The sequence below is a fragment of the Ambystoma mexicanum genome, unplaced genomic scaffold (genome assembly GCF_040938575.1).
Source record: "Ambystoma mexicanum isolate Mex_15411 unplaced genomic scaffold, UKY_AmexF1_1 Mex_scaf45, whole genome shotgun sequence".
Classification (NCBI taxonomy): domain Eukaryota; kingdom Metazoa; phylum Chordata; class Amphibia; order Caudata; family Ambystomatidae; genus Ambystoma; species Ambystoma mexicanum.
Genome location: NW_027182461.1, coordinates 1,499,347 through 1,516,385, shown reverse-complemented (window position 1 = coordinate 1,516,385; position 17,039 = coordinate 1,499,347). Strand labels below are relative to the sequence as shown.

Below are 17,039 nucleotides of genomic sequence, written 5' to 3'. Positions count from 1 at the left end.
GCCGGAATAGGAGGGTCAGCAGAGGGTTTTTTGAGCAGAGGGCGCACAAGAGAATGCTCGAGAGAGATGGGGAAAACGCCAGTGGCAAAGGAGAGGTTGCAGAGCTAGCAAGACTGGAGCTAGAGCGTCAATGTTGTCCTTGATGGTTTTGGAGGGGCAAGAGACCACCTGCTTGTAGGAGGCTTTCATAGACCAAACTGGTCTAGAAACCTCAGGTGTGACAGGGAAGAGCAAGGAGAGAAGCAGGCGTGTTGGGGGCAGCCACGGGGGGCTGCAAGCACCAAGAGACCTTGGTGCTTGCAGTGCTCTGTATTCCTCCTTAGCTCATTGAGACACTTTGGGGTTGACAACCCGCTAGTGTTTTCCCAGGATCAAGGGTCTTTAGGGCTAAAATCCTCCAAGGGGGTCTAGCTGACCTCCCTGAACCTTTTTTTTTAACTAAACCTTTTTACTTACCAGCAACATTGAAGAATCCTGCTAAGTTTGATGGTATCTTCCTTCCTTTGTTCTTCCGCCCATGGGCCCTGGTCAAAGTGTCCCAACCGACTTTGGAAAGTCCCGCCCCCATCTCTGGATGTGATTCTCAAAGAGTAGGCTGCCTAAAAGTTACTTACCAGTATCATTGTATTAACTTAAATGTTGGTTAAAAAATTGATTTGCTAGTTTATATGCTACTAGGACTACTTACCTGTATATCATCCAAGACAACTACTGAATTGAGTAATGCTTAACCAACGCCTTACTGTATATTTGTGAATATGTTTACTTGCTTGTAATCCTAGTAATGTTGTAGTTGCCTTAGTGTTTATAACACTATTTTTAAACAACTACAGTGTGTAAGTGTATTCTTGACTATTGGTGTGCCCTGATGTCTTTGTACTCACATACAGACCTTTTCCCTCCTAGACTAAGCCTGGCTTCTCGACCAAAGCTACCAAACATTTTGGGTAGTTCAGGACAAACCTCAGTGTTGGAGACAGGTACACCTAAAAGTGAGTCTATTACAGTCCTACCATAGGTGGACTTTAGTTAAATACTCAACAATTAGTCAACAGCAGCAATACTGTTAAATGAGTGATAAGATGGGCGCCATGATACAGTAAGTTACAAATGCATGTTCTATTTTTAATTTTAAGATATAAATGACAGTTAAACTAGTGGTGGGACCCTTGCAAACATGCAACAGAAATATTTGTTCTGACTGTACCAGAATTAAGCTAAGGAGAGAATGTATAACAAGGATATTTAATCCCATTATAGATCAAGATAAAGCATGGTTTCTCATTAGCACAAAAAAAAGAAATAAACCGCTTAATCTCCTAGATATCACTTAGGCGGTCCAACAAAACCTTGATTTATATGAAAGATAATCATGGATGGAACTGCAGATCTTAAAAACCACCTTAAATAATCATTCTTGTAGGTAAATTAACAGTGGTACAATGCAAGAATGGATGGTCCACATGTGATAGATGGAAAAATTCTCTGAAGGTGAACAGTAAAAGAAAAAAAATACATGTATGAGAATCTGTAATTGAAGAAAAATTCAACCAACGGTACAAGGCTAGTATCAATACAGGTCATAGCACTATAGTTAAAGTAATGTACGTTTAATTGCTAGTGATGAGTCCAAAATCTTCCTCAGAGACTTGATAAAGCATGAACTATAGATGTACAGTCAGACAATGAAGGTACTATAGATCTAATCACAATAAAGACAGATAAATGCAGCGCTAATTTGAAATTAATCGAGAGAAAAAACACATCACCCTTTAATCAATTACATGCAACAACAATGTACTACACTACGCGCCTTGAAACACTTGTGTATAGGCGCGTTACAAATGCCATATCAAATAATGCTTTGATAAGTATCACAATGCATTGAAGTCCTGTGAATTAACAATGGAAACAGGCATTTTTCAAAACCATGCGTATGGAAAAAAACACTTGATAAAGTGATTCAACTAATGATTTTACTTTTTGTTCTAAAGTACCAACTTATTTTCCACTTTTGTTTGTTACATTTTTCAAAAAATGTATTACTCAAAATTGGTTTATGTTTTTGGACTAATCATAACATGGACTGATATATGTTGTATATGCATTAGTAATTCTCCGTTGTAAACTACCTTGCTGAATAGCATAGCATAATGTGTTTGCACATAGCATTTAATGTTACTAACCCAGCATGATTATATGCTCTAATGATGAGCTGAGGGATAGAAAGAGGTCTCAGCAAATTAAGGACAAAAATGTAAGATAGACGATTATACTGACAATTGATAGACTTTTTTTTGGGAAATATAACATACTATTTTCTTCATGAATGAAGGCACACAAAAGAGATCAAGAAGTTGTCTTTATATGGGTTTCCCTGCAGAACCATCAAATATTTATTGGCTCTAGCGCAGAAGGCAGTATATTTCCGTTCTGTAAACTTATCGGCTCAGTTCAAAGCAGTCGAGTAGGACGTACTCGGTACCTTTAGGTGGAAGTGAAGCACAATTATCATCTCTCCATCACACGGCTGGAACACGGCATGCTTGATGTTGTTGTATAATATGTCAACCTTGTCACCACGCACAGATGTGAACCTGAAACCTGTAGGAAATGAGAAAGCAAGAATAATTAAGTCAGCGATGGCGCTTGACTGACAACTTAAAGGCGTATACATAGTGATTAGATAACCCGCTAATCACTAACGCACCAGAAACCTTTACACTGATCCATGGTGATATGCCCAGGATTTTGAAAGTGTTTTACTAGACTTAGAAGGCACAAATAATGTTATCACAATAATTTACTTTAAGGGTGTTAAAGTCCACTTGGAGTTAAGACTATACAACTATACCTTGATATGCAGGTCTCCAACTCTTAGTATAAGTCTGAACTACCCAAAGGATTGTTAGAATCGCAGAGCAGCCAGGCTTACCTTATGCATAGGATGTTAGTTGTAGATAAGTACAATGCACTCCTTCAATACAATAGTCCAAAGAAGCTCTTACACACTGAAAGTTTTATTAAAATATACATGTATTCTGATACACAAGGCACGGTAGGTAAATACTTCCTTGGACAAACCAAAATATCACAGGAATTACTAACAATACTTTTCATAGGTGACTGCTTCAACAGTAGTTGCTTGCGCTAACCAATTGTTACAGAAAATGACAGTAATTACAGTTCTACCATATAAAAATAGTAGTGGGGCACACCCACATTTGTTACAAAGAACAAGTTACTCTCTTACCTGGTGACGTTCTTTCGATGGGATGGTCCAACGACGTATTCCCTATCTATGACAGGGATCACCACAGCTGTGCTGCTTCGGAAAATCTTTCGGCGTCTGTGTCCTGCGTCGATGACGTTGATACGCCGTCTGAGGACCTCCTCCGACGGCACCAGATGTTCTAAGTAGGACGCACGACGCCCGTAGCCTCAGTTATAGTTTTTCCCAGAACGTGTGACACCAATCTTCTGCCAGTATGACCACAGAAAGCCTTGCGGAAACGTAAGCTGAAATCGCATAAGAAATTCTGTAGCGGGGTAGGCAGCGATAAGGAATATGTCGGACCATCCCATCGAAATAACTTTACACAGGTAAGAGAGTAACTTGTTGTTCAAGGGGATTGGGTCCTCCGACGTATTCCATATCTATGACAGACTCCCAAAGCAGTACCAACGTAAGGAGGTGGTAAAAGAATTTAGAAAATACAAATTTAGAATGCCCAATCAAATTGCAGAGTAAAAAAAAAAAAAGAGTGCCTTCCTGCCCCCGGATAGAATCGAGGGAGTAGTGACATACAAAAGTATGGACCGAAGCCCAGGTGGCTGCATCACAGATGTTACGAATAGGAACACCCCTCTGCAGGGCAGTAGAGGCAGCCATACCCCTGGTACAATGGGCCCGTAAGCCTACCGGAGGGTCTTTACCCGCCAAGCGGTAACATTCGGCAATTGCCAAGATGATCCACCGAGACAAAGTCTGCTTAGTAACAGCTTTTCCCAAATGCCTTCCAGCGTAACCAATAAAGAGTTGATTGTCCATTCTGACCTGGGACATGCGTGAAATGTAGAAGCTTAAAGCTCTCCTAGGATCCAGCCTATGGAGCCTCACCTCTTCCTTACCAGGATGTGGAGGAGGATAAAATGCTGGAAGAATAACCTGGCTTAAACGGAATTCCGACACCACCTTTGGAAGAAAGGAAGGACGAACTCCAAGGACAACCCTGTCCTTATGAAACACAGTGAAGGGTGGCTTAACTGAAAGTGCCTGCAACGCACTCACTCTGCGAGCGGAAGTGACCACAACTAAAAACAGTTTTAAGGGTTAACAGTCTCAAAGGACAAGAATGCAAAGGCTCAAAGGGAGCACCCATTAGAAACTTGACAACAAGGTTCAGATCCCAACCGGGCACCTGGAAAGGTGGCGGAGGGAACACAGTGAGCCCTTTCAGAAACTGAGAAATTAAAGGGATTTTAAAATAATAACACTCCTCAGACGAGCACTTAAATATAGACAGCGCCGCCAGGTAACCTTTAACGGTACTCACTTGCAGGCGCTTGTTGGCCAAAGAAAGCAAAAAAGACAGAACGATAGGAATGTCACACGAAAAAGGATCCACATTCTGAACCCTGCACCAATCGCAGAACTTTCTCCAACGGAAACGGTACAGGGACATTGTTGCCGGCCGTCTGGCCGAAAGCAACACCTCCATCACGTCGTCAAGGAGGTCCCAATCCTTATACCTCAACCTTTCAGAAGCCAAGCGTGAAGGTTGACCTCTGGATGGAGAACCTGACCCCCCCCTCCCGTGAGACCATATCGTCTCGGTAGGGAAGATGTGGAGGGCAGATGGACAAGTCGAGAAGTTCCAGGTACCACTTCCTCCTGGCCCACGCCGGAGCAATGAGGATCATCCGGGAACCGACCTTCCGTAACCTCCGCAGCACCTGCGGAATGACGGGGACTGGAGGAAACACGTACAGCAGTGGGAAGGCCCACTCTACTACAAACGCGTCTCCTAAGGCTCCTCTTGGAGGAAATTCCCGTGAGCAGAACCTTTCGCACTTCCTGTTGACACTGGAAGCGAAGAGATCCACTTGAGGGGTCTCCCAAAGGGCGAAGATCTCCAGGAGAATCTCCTGAGCCAACTTCCACTCGTGAGAGATCGCGCTCTACCTGCTCAGAGCGTCCACCGTCTCGATTTAGTCTCCGGCCAGATGAACTGCCAAGATTGAAACTTCCTGCTGGATTGCCCAGAACAGAGCTACATCGCCTCCCTGCACAGAGGAAGTGACCCTGCCCCCCCCCCTTTTTGTTGAGGTAGTGCATGGCAACTGTGTTGTCCGTCAGAATCAGGACATCCTTTCCTCGCACAGTCGGCAGAAAAGCCTTCAGGGCAAGCCTGACGGCCCTCAGCTCCAACAGATTGATATGTAGTCTGGACTCCGACGGAGACCAACGACCGCTGACTCAACTCGTTGGCATGAGCTCCCCATCCCTTGAGGGATTCGTCCGTCACGATCGTCACCTCCGGCCAGGGCAGCCAAAATGGAGCCCCCTTCATCAGACTGCTTTCGACGGCCCACCACAGAAGGGTCTGGGCGACCGAGGGCGGCACCTGAACCGGGTCCGACATCCTGCCGGAGGACTGAGACCACTGGAGCTTGAGTGCCCATTGCAAAGATCTCATCCGCAACCTGGCCTCTGGCACCAAAAGAATGCAGGATGCCATGAGGCCGAGCAATCTCAAGAACTCGAACGCCGGGAGACTCTGGGCATGTTGAAACTGGTGTACCATCTGCCGAATGTGATGAGCCCTCACCTGGGGAGGAAAACACAGCCCCAGGGACATGTCGAGCACTGCTCCGATGTACTGGAGCTTCCGAGTTGGCGTCAAGTGGGACTTTAAGTTGAGGGAAAAGCCCAGCTTGCGGAGAGAGTGGCAGGTGACGGACAGATGATTAACCAATCATCCAGGTAGGGGTAGACGTGAATCCCCCCCTTTCCTGAGATGCACTGCCACCACTACCATAAGCTTGGTGAAAACCCTCGAGCGGAGGTCAATCCGAACGGCAGGACTCGAAACTGAAAGTGTGAGTCGCCAACCACAAACCTCGGGCACTTCATATGCTTGGGATGGATCGGCACATGAAAATAAGCGTCCTTGAGGATGAGAGACACCAACCAGTCCTTAAGTTGAAGGGCCTGGAGGACGAGAGAGTGTAACCATCCTGAACTTGTCCTTCCTGAGGAGTTTGTTCAAACCGCGCAAGTCCATAATGGGTCTCAATCCCCCGTCTTTCTTTGAAATCAAAAAATAAGGGGAATACCATCCCTTGTTCCTCTCCGCTACAGGCACCAGTTCTATGGCGCATTTCTCCAGCAGGGATTGAATGTCCTGCGTAAGGAGCAGATGCAGACTCTTCAAAGAGATTCCCTGGTGGATTGTTGCGAGGCCTCTGCCGGAAAGGAAGACAGTAGCCGTGGGCGATGATCTCCAGAACCCACACATCCGAAGTAATGGCACATAATTCTACCAGATGCTGCGTCAGCCTTCCCCCAACCGGTGAAGCATGGGCCTCATGACTGAGCAGAAGCGGCTGAGGCGTTGCCCGAGGGCAACGAGGTAACTGCACGCGCGACCTTGACACCTCGAGCACCTCGTTTACCACCTCTGCCACTCTTGCTGTTTCCCCTTTGACTTGCAGCTCCTCTCGCTTTACAAAAGGAGTAATAACGAAAGGAACCTCCCCTCCATTGCTGTCCCCTAGGACGAAAAGGCGGAGGTTGGCGGACTGCAGCGCCCAACGACTTCGCTGCAGCTTTGGAGGCCTGCAACCTCTCAAGGCTCTTGTTAGCCTTGCTGCCAAAAAGATGTTCACCATCAAAGGGCATGTTAAGGAGCCTGGCTTGCGCATCAGGAGCAAACTCTGACTTCCTCAAACACGCAAACTTGCATTTCACGGTGCTCGCCGTCATGGACCAGCTGACACAAGTCTGCCATGTCCAAACCTGACTGAACGGACTCACACATGGCATCCTTGCCATCCTGAATAATAGCAAGAAAACCATCCTGTTCGTCCCCTTCGGGAATATTTTCAGCCGCTAAAGCAATACAGTTCCACAGAGTGTGCGTGAAACAAGACAAAGCACATACGGAGTTGGCTGCACGAAGCGCCATACCCCCTGAAGAAAAGGAACAAGTTACTTACCTGTAACTGTTGTTCTCCAGCATGGGTCTGGCATGGATTCACATGCTCATGAATATTCCCCGTCAGGCTGGGAATCCTCGGTAAAGAAAAAAACAGTATCAGTTTCGTTTCTGATCTGTCTTTCGTAGTAGTAACCAATCACTGATCTCTGCATCATACTGACCACAGCCAATGACTGCCCTCTACCTAAGCCCTGCCTCTGGCAGCCATCTTCAGATTTGGTAGCACTTGAAGTGGCAGTATGACCAAGTGAAGAGCCGCAGAGGGGTAGGCGGGAGGGTTCGCATGTGAATCCATGCCAGACCCATGCTGGAGAACAACAGTTACAGGTAAGTAACTTGTTCCTTCTCCAGCATGGGGTCTGGCATGGATTCACATGCTCATGAATAAAGAATACATAGCAGTACACACATGCACAACCACGGGAGGTGGCAAAGGCTCAAACATTAAGCATTACATCAAACTCAACATTACAAATCTTACCTCCTCACCAGGCTCACCTTAGGCGAACAGGTTGCGCAGCACTGCTTGGCCGACCCTGGACTCCTCCCTGGAATCCCGATCGACGCAGTAGAATTTCGTGAAGGTGTGCGTCGACCTCCACGTAGCAGCCCTGCAGATGTCGAGCAAGGGCACACCAGATAGGAACGCCGTGGTAGGTGCGATCGCTCTGGTGGAATGGGCTCTCGGATGGCCAGGCAGCGGTCGGTTTGCCAACTGATGACAGTACATGATACAGCCGGAGAGCCATCTGGAAATTGAAGCTTTCCAGAGAGCCTTCCCCTGATTGACAGGTCCAAAGTTCAAAGAGTTGTGACGTCTTCCGAAAACACTTCGTGCGGTCCACGTAGAACTTCAGCGCTCTAGCCACATCCAGCGAGTGCAAAGTCCTTTCAGCCGGCGACGAAGGCGACGGGAAGAAAACAGGCAACACCAAGGGTTCGTTGAGGTGGAAGTCTGACGGCACCTTGGGCATGAAGGAGGGGTGCGTCCTGAGCACTACCCTTGTGTCGTGAAAAGTCAAGTACGGGGCCTTGCAGGAAAGGGCCTGGATCTCTCCCACCCGTCGTGCGGAGGTGATGGCCACAAGAAACGCTGTTTTCCACGACAAGAACTTCAACGGAGCCGAGTGCAGAGGCTCGAACGGAGGTCCCATGAGCTTGGTCAGCAGCACGTTGAGCTCCCACGCCGGGGCCGGAGCCTTCAACGGCGGGAACGATCTGAACAGTCCCTTCATGAACTCTTTCACCATACGATAAGACCACAAAGACGTCCGCCCCGTGGTTCTGGTGTATCGGGAGATCGCAGCAAGAAGAATCTTGATGGACGCGTGCGCCAGTCCAGCCTTGGCCAGCGTCAGTAGGTACGGCAGTACTTGGGGAGCCGTAATCCGTAGAGGGTTAATCTTCTGTGCGTGGCACCAGACAGAGAACCTCTTCCATTTGTGTCCGTAGCATTTAAGAGTTGAGGACGCCCTGGCCTTTGCAAGAACCTCTCTGCAGTCGGCCAGTATGTTGTATCCTCCAAACTCTAACGCTGGAGGAGCCAGGCCTGCAAGTTCAGCGACTTCGGGTCGTGATGGAGGATGGCGCCTCCTTCCCTGGAGAGAAGATCCGCGTCCCCTGGCAGCTTGATTGACGGGGACGCTGACAAGTCCAGAAGGTCCGGGAACCATATCTGCCTCGGCCATGCAGGTGCGACAAGGATCATCCTGCACCGTGACCTCTTGAGCTGGTTGATGAGCCGGATCAGCAATGGCAATGGAGGGAACGCATATAGAAACAGGCCCTCCAAGGGGAACGAGAAAGCATCGCCCATGCTCCTCGGCTGGGGAAACCTGCTGGCGAACCTCCGGCACTTGGAGTTCGTCGCCGTCGCGAACAGATCGATCTGGGGTGTGCCCCACCATCGGAAGAGGCGGTCCACTAGATCCTGCTGTAGTTCCCACTCGTGGCACGAGCGCAGCTCCCTGCTGAGTGAGTCGGCGATGGTGTTTTTTTATCCCTGCCAGATGACACTGCACCAGAAACATCCCTTGGGCGACAGCCCAATGCCACAGATCCTGCGCCTCCCTGGACAGGGCTGGGGACCTGGTTCCGCCCCGTTTCCTGATGTAGAACATGGTGGTGGTGTTGTCTGTGAAGATCCTCACCACCTTGGCCTTGAGGGACGGAAGGAAGGACCTGAGGGCCCAAAACACTGCACGGAGCTCCAGGACGATGATATGGAGGGACTTCTCCGTCGGGAGCCAAAGGCCTCTCGCGTGCAGATTTTCGGTGTGCGCTCCCCACCCATCCAGGGAGGCATCCGTGGTCAGTGTCTCCTGGTGGCCGGGGGTCTGGAAGTCCATGCCCGCCGTCAGATGCGTGCGGGTGCCCCACCACCGGATCGCTCGTCGGAAACTCTCGAGTGCGATCCTCTCCTCGCAGCTGCCCGTCTGGATCCAGCGCGCGTCCAGGAACTCCTGCAACGGGTGCATCCGGAGCCTGCACAGGGGGATGAGGTAAATGCAAGAAGACATCATTCCGAGGAGGGACTTGATGGACCTCACTCTGGCCGCGTCCGCAACCAGCATCCGCTGCACCTTGCCCAAAATGGCCCTCGTCCTTTCCTCCGACGGATAGGCCAGAAGCGACACTGTCGAGCTTCGCTCCCAGAAACAGTGCGTCTTGCGCGGGCACCAGGTGGGACTTGGCGTAGTTTATGGAGAATCCCAGGTCCGTGAGAAGTTGGACGGTCCTTGCCGTGTGCTCCACGGCAAGCTCCTTCGTCTTCGCTCGGATGAGCCAGTCTTCCAGGTAGGGGTAGACGTGGATCCCCTCTCGGCGCAGCTGCGCCGCCACCGGTGCGAGGCACTTGGTGAACACCCTAGGTGCCGACGTCAGTCCGAAGTGAAGGGCTCTGAACTGATAGTGACGCCCTTGGACCACGAACCTGAGAAACTTTCGGTGTCCCTTTAGGATGGGAATATGGAAGTAGGCATCCTCCAAATCCAACGACAGGAAATCACCCTCCTCCAGCTGACCCAGGACGTGTTGGAGGGTGACCATCTGGAACTTCTGTGCCTTGATGAATTTGTTCAGTCGTCCTAGGTCCAGGATGGGACGCCATCCTCCCGTCTTCTTCTTCATGAGGAAGTATCTTGAGTAAACTCCGGAGCCCCGAAGCCTCTTTGGGACGAGCTCGATGGCGCCCTTCCTGAGCATCGCCTTTACCTCCAAGAGAAGTTGAGGGACGTGATGTTCTTTCCTGGCCACAGGGGGGACGCGCGGGCACCTCTTTAGAAACTCGAGCGCGTGACCCTGGGCTAGGGCGTCCAGCACCCAACGGTCGGTGGAGATGGACTCCCACACGCTGACGAAGCTCGACAGCCGGCCTCCCACCGGGGTGCTTCGGTGGGGGCCCGACCCCACGGCCGGTTCAGTCCTGCTTCGACGAGGCTTTGCCGCCTTGACCTCCTTGGCGACGACCACCTGACTTGCCTCGTCCCCAGTAAGCTTCCTTCGACGACGAACCGGCCGCTTGAAGGTAGGTGGAAAATCCGCTGCCGGAACCTTTGGAGGCACCCTGTTTGCCTCCGCCGCTCCGAAAGGGCGGCCGCCGTTGCTGGAGAACCCCAAGAGCCCGGGCCGTCTCCGTATCTGCCTTGATGGCTTGAAGGAAATCGTCCACTGTTTTCCCAAACAGGTTGTTTCCGTCGAACGGCATGTCCAAGACTCTGGTCTGCACGTCCTGACGGAAGTCAGTAGCCTTGAGCCATCCACGCCGCCTAAGGCACACGCCGTTGCCCAACTGGCGAAATCCAGTGTCAGCGATGTCGCAATCGTAATGGCGTGGTCCGACGCCACCTCTCCTTCCTGCAAGATCTCTAGGGCATCCGCCCTCTTGTCGTCCGGTAGGAAGTCCAGCAGGGGGGCCAGTTTGTACCACAACTCCCTGTCGTAGCGGGCTACGATAGCCAAGGCGTTGGCCGCCTTAATCGTCGTCGCTGCAGACGAGATGACCCTGCGTCCCATCGTATCCAATTTCTTTCCCTCGCCGTCCGGCGGGGAGGTCGACGTAGAGGCCGCGCCCCCCCCGCTTTCTTCCTGGCTGCCGCGGAGACGACCGAGTCCGGGGTCGGCTGTGCCCGAAGGCACAAGGGGGCCGCGTCCGGGGCCCGGTACTTCTTCTCGTACCGATCCCTTCTAGCCGGCGTCGTGGATGGGTTTTTGAGGAGGGCGAGGCCCTCATCCCAAATATCATCCAGTAGAGGTAGGGAGAGGACCGTCTTCCTCTTGGCCTCGCGCCGTTGATAAAGGAAACCTTCCTTCTTCTCTTCCGGGCAGAGCTGGAAAAGCTTGGATGCCCTGGCGATCATGGAGTGAAACGATCCAATCTCGTCGGGCGGGGATGCCCGGGTGGGAGGTGACGACGGCAGATCCTTGTCGTAAACCTCGTCGTCCGTACCCGTCGCGGCCGTGTCAGTCCCCGTATCATCCCCACGAGTCGTGGACGGGGAGGAGGGCTAAACAGGGCGCGATGGCTGAAAAGGAGGTGGAGGATGAATCCTTCTCTTAGGGGGAGGGCTCCCAGAAGGCCCTTGCTCCGGGTCCCCCGTCGGGAGCGGTTCCTCCGCTGGTGGCAACGGCAGTCTCGTCCTCATCTCCGAGCATAAGGACTGTATAGCCAACAAAATGGCCGCCGAGTTGTCTTGCGGCACTGGTTGAGGGGATTCCGACGGGCGGTCAGGGGCCCAGTCGGCACCCTTGACGTTATCGTCGTCTCCCACGTTGGGGTCCCTCCCGAGGGGCTGGTCTTCTTCCACACCAACGCCGTGGCTTAAGACTTCGATCACCTCTTCCTCAGAGGTTGAGGCCGAATCCACGACGACCTCCTGCCCCTTTTTCTTCTCCGTCGGAGGTTTCACGGGGGTCCTGTCGATGGGCATAAAAGAGGACTCCCTCCGCGGTGGCAGGGAGACTCTGAGCCCCGAGGTCGCCACCACTGGTGTAGCCTCCACAGGCTGAGCCAGGGCCGCCGCAACTGTCTCGATAGAGGCCTTGGCCGGATTAAGGCTTTCACCACCTTAGGTGCGCTCACCGCCTTCTCCTTGGGGGGGGAGGGTCACTGCCTCGCTCTCCCTCCGATGGGGCCTTCGATCTCGACCGGGGCCTCTCCAGGAGCTTCGCCGGGTGCTCGGTGTTAGGACAGTTTTTCTGAAGTCCAGTTAAGGGCCTAGTAAAACCATTCAACTGAGGCAGTACAAGACTCCACTCTTAGTATAAGACTGTACCACCTGAGTACATGGTAGCGTAGGCAGAGCTGCCAGGCTCATCTTAGGAGGGAGAGAGGGCAGTAGATACAGTACAAGTGAAAATTGTAATACAAATGATCCAAAGAAACACTGAAACACTATGTATTATAAAAATAAAGGATTTATTTAAATACAAGTAGGCCCAGCTAAATCTAGGGGTCAAGTAAATAATGAAACATATGAAATCACAATATAACACAACACTATACTTGAAAGTACACAGACCCAAGTATAGACCTTATTTGGAACACCTAACAGTAGTTCTAGGGAAGTCAAAACCTTGTTATACACATTTAGTATAGGCCAAGCCTATTCTTTGGGAGTAAAAGACCAATGGTTACTTTTAGATTACTTTTGGTAATACAAGGACAGTAGGCCCTTCCAGTTGTACAGTGACTCTTGGAACAAATCACAAACAGTCAACTGGACAATATACTTTTGGTGAATAGTGAAACACTTATTCTAGGTGCAGTAAAAACCTAAAACTACTTTTGTCATAACACACAGTTATACCAGGTGAGTAATACCTATGGATGTAATGTACAATTACAGATGCTTTGGGAATCAGGGAACCCCAGATGGAGTTAAGCAATAACTCTTGTAACTTGTTTTGGATGGCACACAGCTAACACAAGGTAAGTAAAACCCACTTACTTTAACTTCACAATGAAGGGGAAAGCGAAACCCAATGTCACACTTTACTGAATAGATATTCTAGGTAGGCAACAACCTAATGTAGACTTATTAAAGACAGGCTAGCAGCAAGTCAGGGGAAAACAAGACCCAGTTGGGGGACACTCATACAGTTATCCTAACAGGACTAACCTGGTGATACCAACAGTTGGAGGACACTCATACAATTACCCTTCAGGAATAATCTGGTGAAACCAACACATTACCTTTGTAAAGAGGCATAACCAAATCACAGGAGAGTAAAATACCTTCACATCTACTTTCTTTTAGACTGGCAAAACAGTGGCTAAGGAAGGAAAGATGTTAACCATACTTTTAAGAATAGTGCATCACACATCCAAGATCAGTAAGAACTTTTGTAACTGTTCACTCTTAGAATTACAGTTACCAACCAACTCTTTACAAGTAAGTTAAAACACTTGATTTCTTTTCTAGGCAGAAGTCCCAATCCCTTCAAAGTCTTTTCCCTTAGAGCATGAGTGTTCTCAGTGGCAGAAGGGGGGTCACTAGGACTAGTGACCAACAGTCAGTGTTAGAATAAGTTCTTTAGTAGCAAAAGCCAGAGTTTCCTTAGGAAAACTGGGCAAACAAGTGAGTACTTTACTTCTAGGGTTAGAAGAGGGTCCAGGGGTTTCACAGAAGGCACCCCAGCAGGATTCTAGCAGTGGGACTGGGTGTACTGGACGAGGGACCTCCCAATCACAGAAAACACCCCAGGACTACACAGAAATCCCAACAGGCTTAAGGTAAGTATATACCCAAGCCAACACAGTACCTCAGCAATGAAGAAGAGATTGCAGCAGGAGAACTTCAGGGACTGCAGCCAAATACCCGGTCACTGGATTCCTTGTCCTGGAGACTGAACACAAGACCTCAGAAGGGACTTTGCAGCAGGGATCGATGAAGAAGGCTCTAGGCAAGATTTCTCTCGCGGCTGAATGCGGTTCTGCGGGTTTGGCGCCTTTTCAAGGAGCACAGAAGAAGACAGAAAATCGCGGTTGAATTCTCGTCGTTTAAAAGGTCCAGCACTCTTGTGAGGGGACTTTTTGGACTCGATTCGTGTCTCTGGAGATAGACCAGGATGCCCACGAAGTTTCAGCGAGATTCGGAATTCGGAAGACCGTGCACCGCACAGTGGCAGGAGGTCCCAGGGTATTGGGGTATTGCAAGAACGCAGCAACCTGTGGGATGGCTCAAAATGCAGGTTGTCTTGAGTCTAGTGGGTCTCACCAGGCTCTGGGTTCGGGTCGTCGTTTTCGGAGACCCCAGGTCGATCGGAAGGAAGGGCTGCAGCAGGCTTCGGTTACAAAGCAGGCTCTCCGGCCGCTGGAAATCATTCCCGCCGCTTTTCCTTCGTCATCCTCTTCGGTTTTCTGTTCCAGTGGTCGACAGGACTTCAGCTTCCAGGTTTCCAGTATTTATCAGGAACTGCAACACAACCTCTGCATTCTCTCCCCGCATTTTACTAGAAAGGGGCATTTGGCTGTCCAATCAGGACAGCCAACCCCCCCAGTTGAAGGAAGACCTAAGACAAAGGAGGGGGAAGTTTGGGACCCCTCCCCCACTTCCTGTGCTTACAGACTGACTGGAGCCTGGGCGGGGTGTCCAGGGGACTCCCGCCAAAGACAAAACTCAAACAAAGGATTTTCCCGCCATGGATGTCAGGGGAAGGAACAAGAAACGACAAGAAACACTGAAATGGCAGAAAAAGAAGACAGGGGCCATTTTGGTAAAAATGAGCACCCTTAGGTGCCTTTACTGCAGCTGTGATTACAGCACGCGGTAAAGGTGCACCAAATTAGTAAAAAGGTATCACTGCCACCAGCCACTAAAGGTAAGCTTTTCACTAACAGAATTGTTACAGTTTAAATGTGAAAGGGGATACATTGTATCTCCCCAGCACTCCACATAAGGTGGGGTGTGCTGGTTTCACAGAATAAAATGTAAAAGGGATCCAAAGATCCTTTCTACCCTTGGGAACTGTAGTTCACTCAAGGTTAGCACAAGAAAGTTAAAGGGGGAGCCCCTAGGGCAACCCAGCAACAACAGGCACTTATTGCCAATAAGTTGTTAGACATGATAACTTTAAAAAGACACTATGGAGAGTCTTAAAAATGACACCCATAAAAAGAGTTAAAGACAGGTGAGTGTGGAAAAAGGTTCCCACTCACTGAGGTATTAATGGAAAATATCTCACTAGAAAAGCAAAAAGTTCTGGAGTTGAACCAGGCAAAGAAGATTTACCAGCCCTGTGGAAATCTTACCTAACACTCGGCCTTCCTCTTACCCGAACCAGAGCGTTGGCTCGTGGTTGATGGTGCCGGGGAGGATGCGCCCTGCCTGGCGCCCGTAGAGCCCGACCGTTCGGCGCTCCCGGTGCCAGCGGACTCGCGGTGCTTGGCCTTGTGTTGGACCCCCGTCGACGGGGCGTCCTCAAAGGTCTTAGAAGACCGCTCGGATTTCTTCTTCTTCTCGCCTGACGGGCTCTTCCCTTCCAGCCAGTTGGCGAGACGTTGATGGCGGTCCTTCATGGTCCGCTCCGACATATTGCCGCAAAACGCACAGTCCTTCTCCACGTGCGTCTTGTCCTCATGTAGGCAGTACAGACAAAAGGAGTGTTCGTCCTCCTTAAAGACATTCTGAACCTGGCATCCAGGGCAGACCCTGAACAGCTTTCCGGGCGTCGAGCTTCCCTTCTCCTGGGCCATGTCCGAGATGGGCCTGAGAAACTTCTGGAGTCCTCCAAAAGCGTGGCTCGACGAAATCTTCACCCTTGAGGGGCGTAGACGAATCCGACACGGGTCCCCGATGATCGGATGAAGAAACGGTGGAGCTTGATGCTCTTTTGACCGAAAAATTGAAGTTTTTGAGAAAAAAACGTGAAAAAATAGCACTAACGCTCGAGAGCAATAGCACGAGGATCCCAACACTTGAACGTGCGGTAAAAATCTGAAGATGGCTGCCAGAGGCGGGGCTTAGGTAGAGGGCAGTCATTGGCTGTGGTCAGTATGACGCAGAGATCAGTGATTGGTTACTACTACGAAAGACAGATCAGAAACGAAACTGATACTGGTTTTTTCTTTACCGAGGATTCCCAGCCTGACGACGGGGAATATTCATGAGCATGTGAATCCATGCCAGACCCCATGCTGGAGAACTGTTTCTTCGCCCAGCCATCAAAACGCTTGTCGTCCCCATCAGTAGGGATGGAAGGATACGACGCCTGCTTAGCTGGGGCCGTAGCCGCCTGCACCACCAAACTCTCCGGAGTGGGGTGTGTGGTCAAGTAGCAGGGGTCACTACTGGCTGGGCGGTATTTTCACGGCAAAGACTAGCCCACTGCCGGGAGACTCTCCGGAGCAGTCCAAGCCGCTGCCACCCTTCTTTGCAGAGCCATATGGAATGGCAGTACCAGTCAGTGGGTGGCCCTTGATCGAGGATATCCTTAAGGTCATCCTGCACAAAATCAACTGGGGGCGCCAACCACCCCAAGTAGTCTGTGACCCTCGACATAAGGTGCCGGTACGAAAACTTGGCATGGGTGCCAGGCTCAGGCCTACAGAACTCCACCTCCGGAGAGAGGACCACTGGTGTCATGCAGTGACTGATGCAGGTCCTCAATCTGGCTATGACCAAAAAGAATCTCATCTGGTATCGTGTCCGAAACCAACCCATCTTCAGAACCCTCTTCCACCTCAGAAATATAATCCATAGGCTGGAAAGTGGGCATTGAATAGGGGAGAAAGACATGTTTTGCCTTGGCCAGAGACTTTCTAGGGGGTTCCCCCATGCCACGGGGTACCTACGACACCACAGCCTTGAAAAGCGC

The 17,039-nt window shown here is 50.3% G+C and overlaps 1 protein-coding gene across 2 annotated transcripts in view; it reads right to left on the bottom strand.

Moving 5' to 3' along the window:
* Nucleotides 1-17,039, bottom strand: part of SUPT16H (SPT16 homolog, facilitates chromatin remodeling subunit) — a 979,449-nt gene that overhangs the window by 249,659 nt on the left and 712,751 nt on the right. For both annotated transcript variants that reach the window (XM_069642728.1, XM_069642729.1), the window contains exon 18: nucleotides 2,486-2,604. In XM_069642728.1, the coding sequence (XP_069498829.1) occupies nucleotides 2,486-2,604 (119 nt within the window). The remainder of the gene's footprint in view (nucleotides 1-2,485; nucleotides 2,605-17,039) is intronic.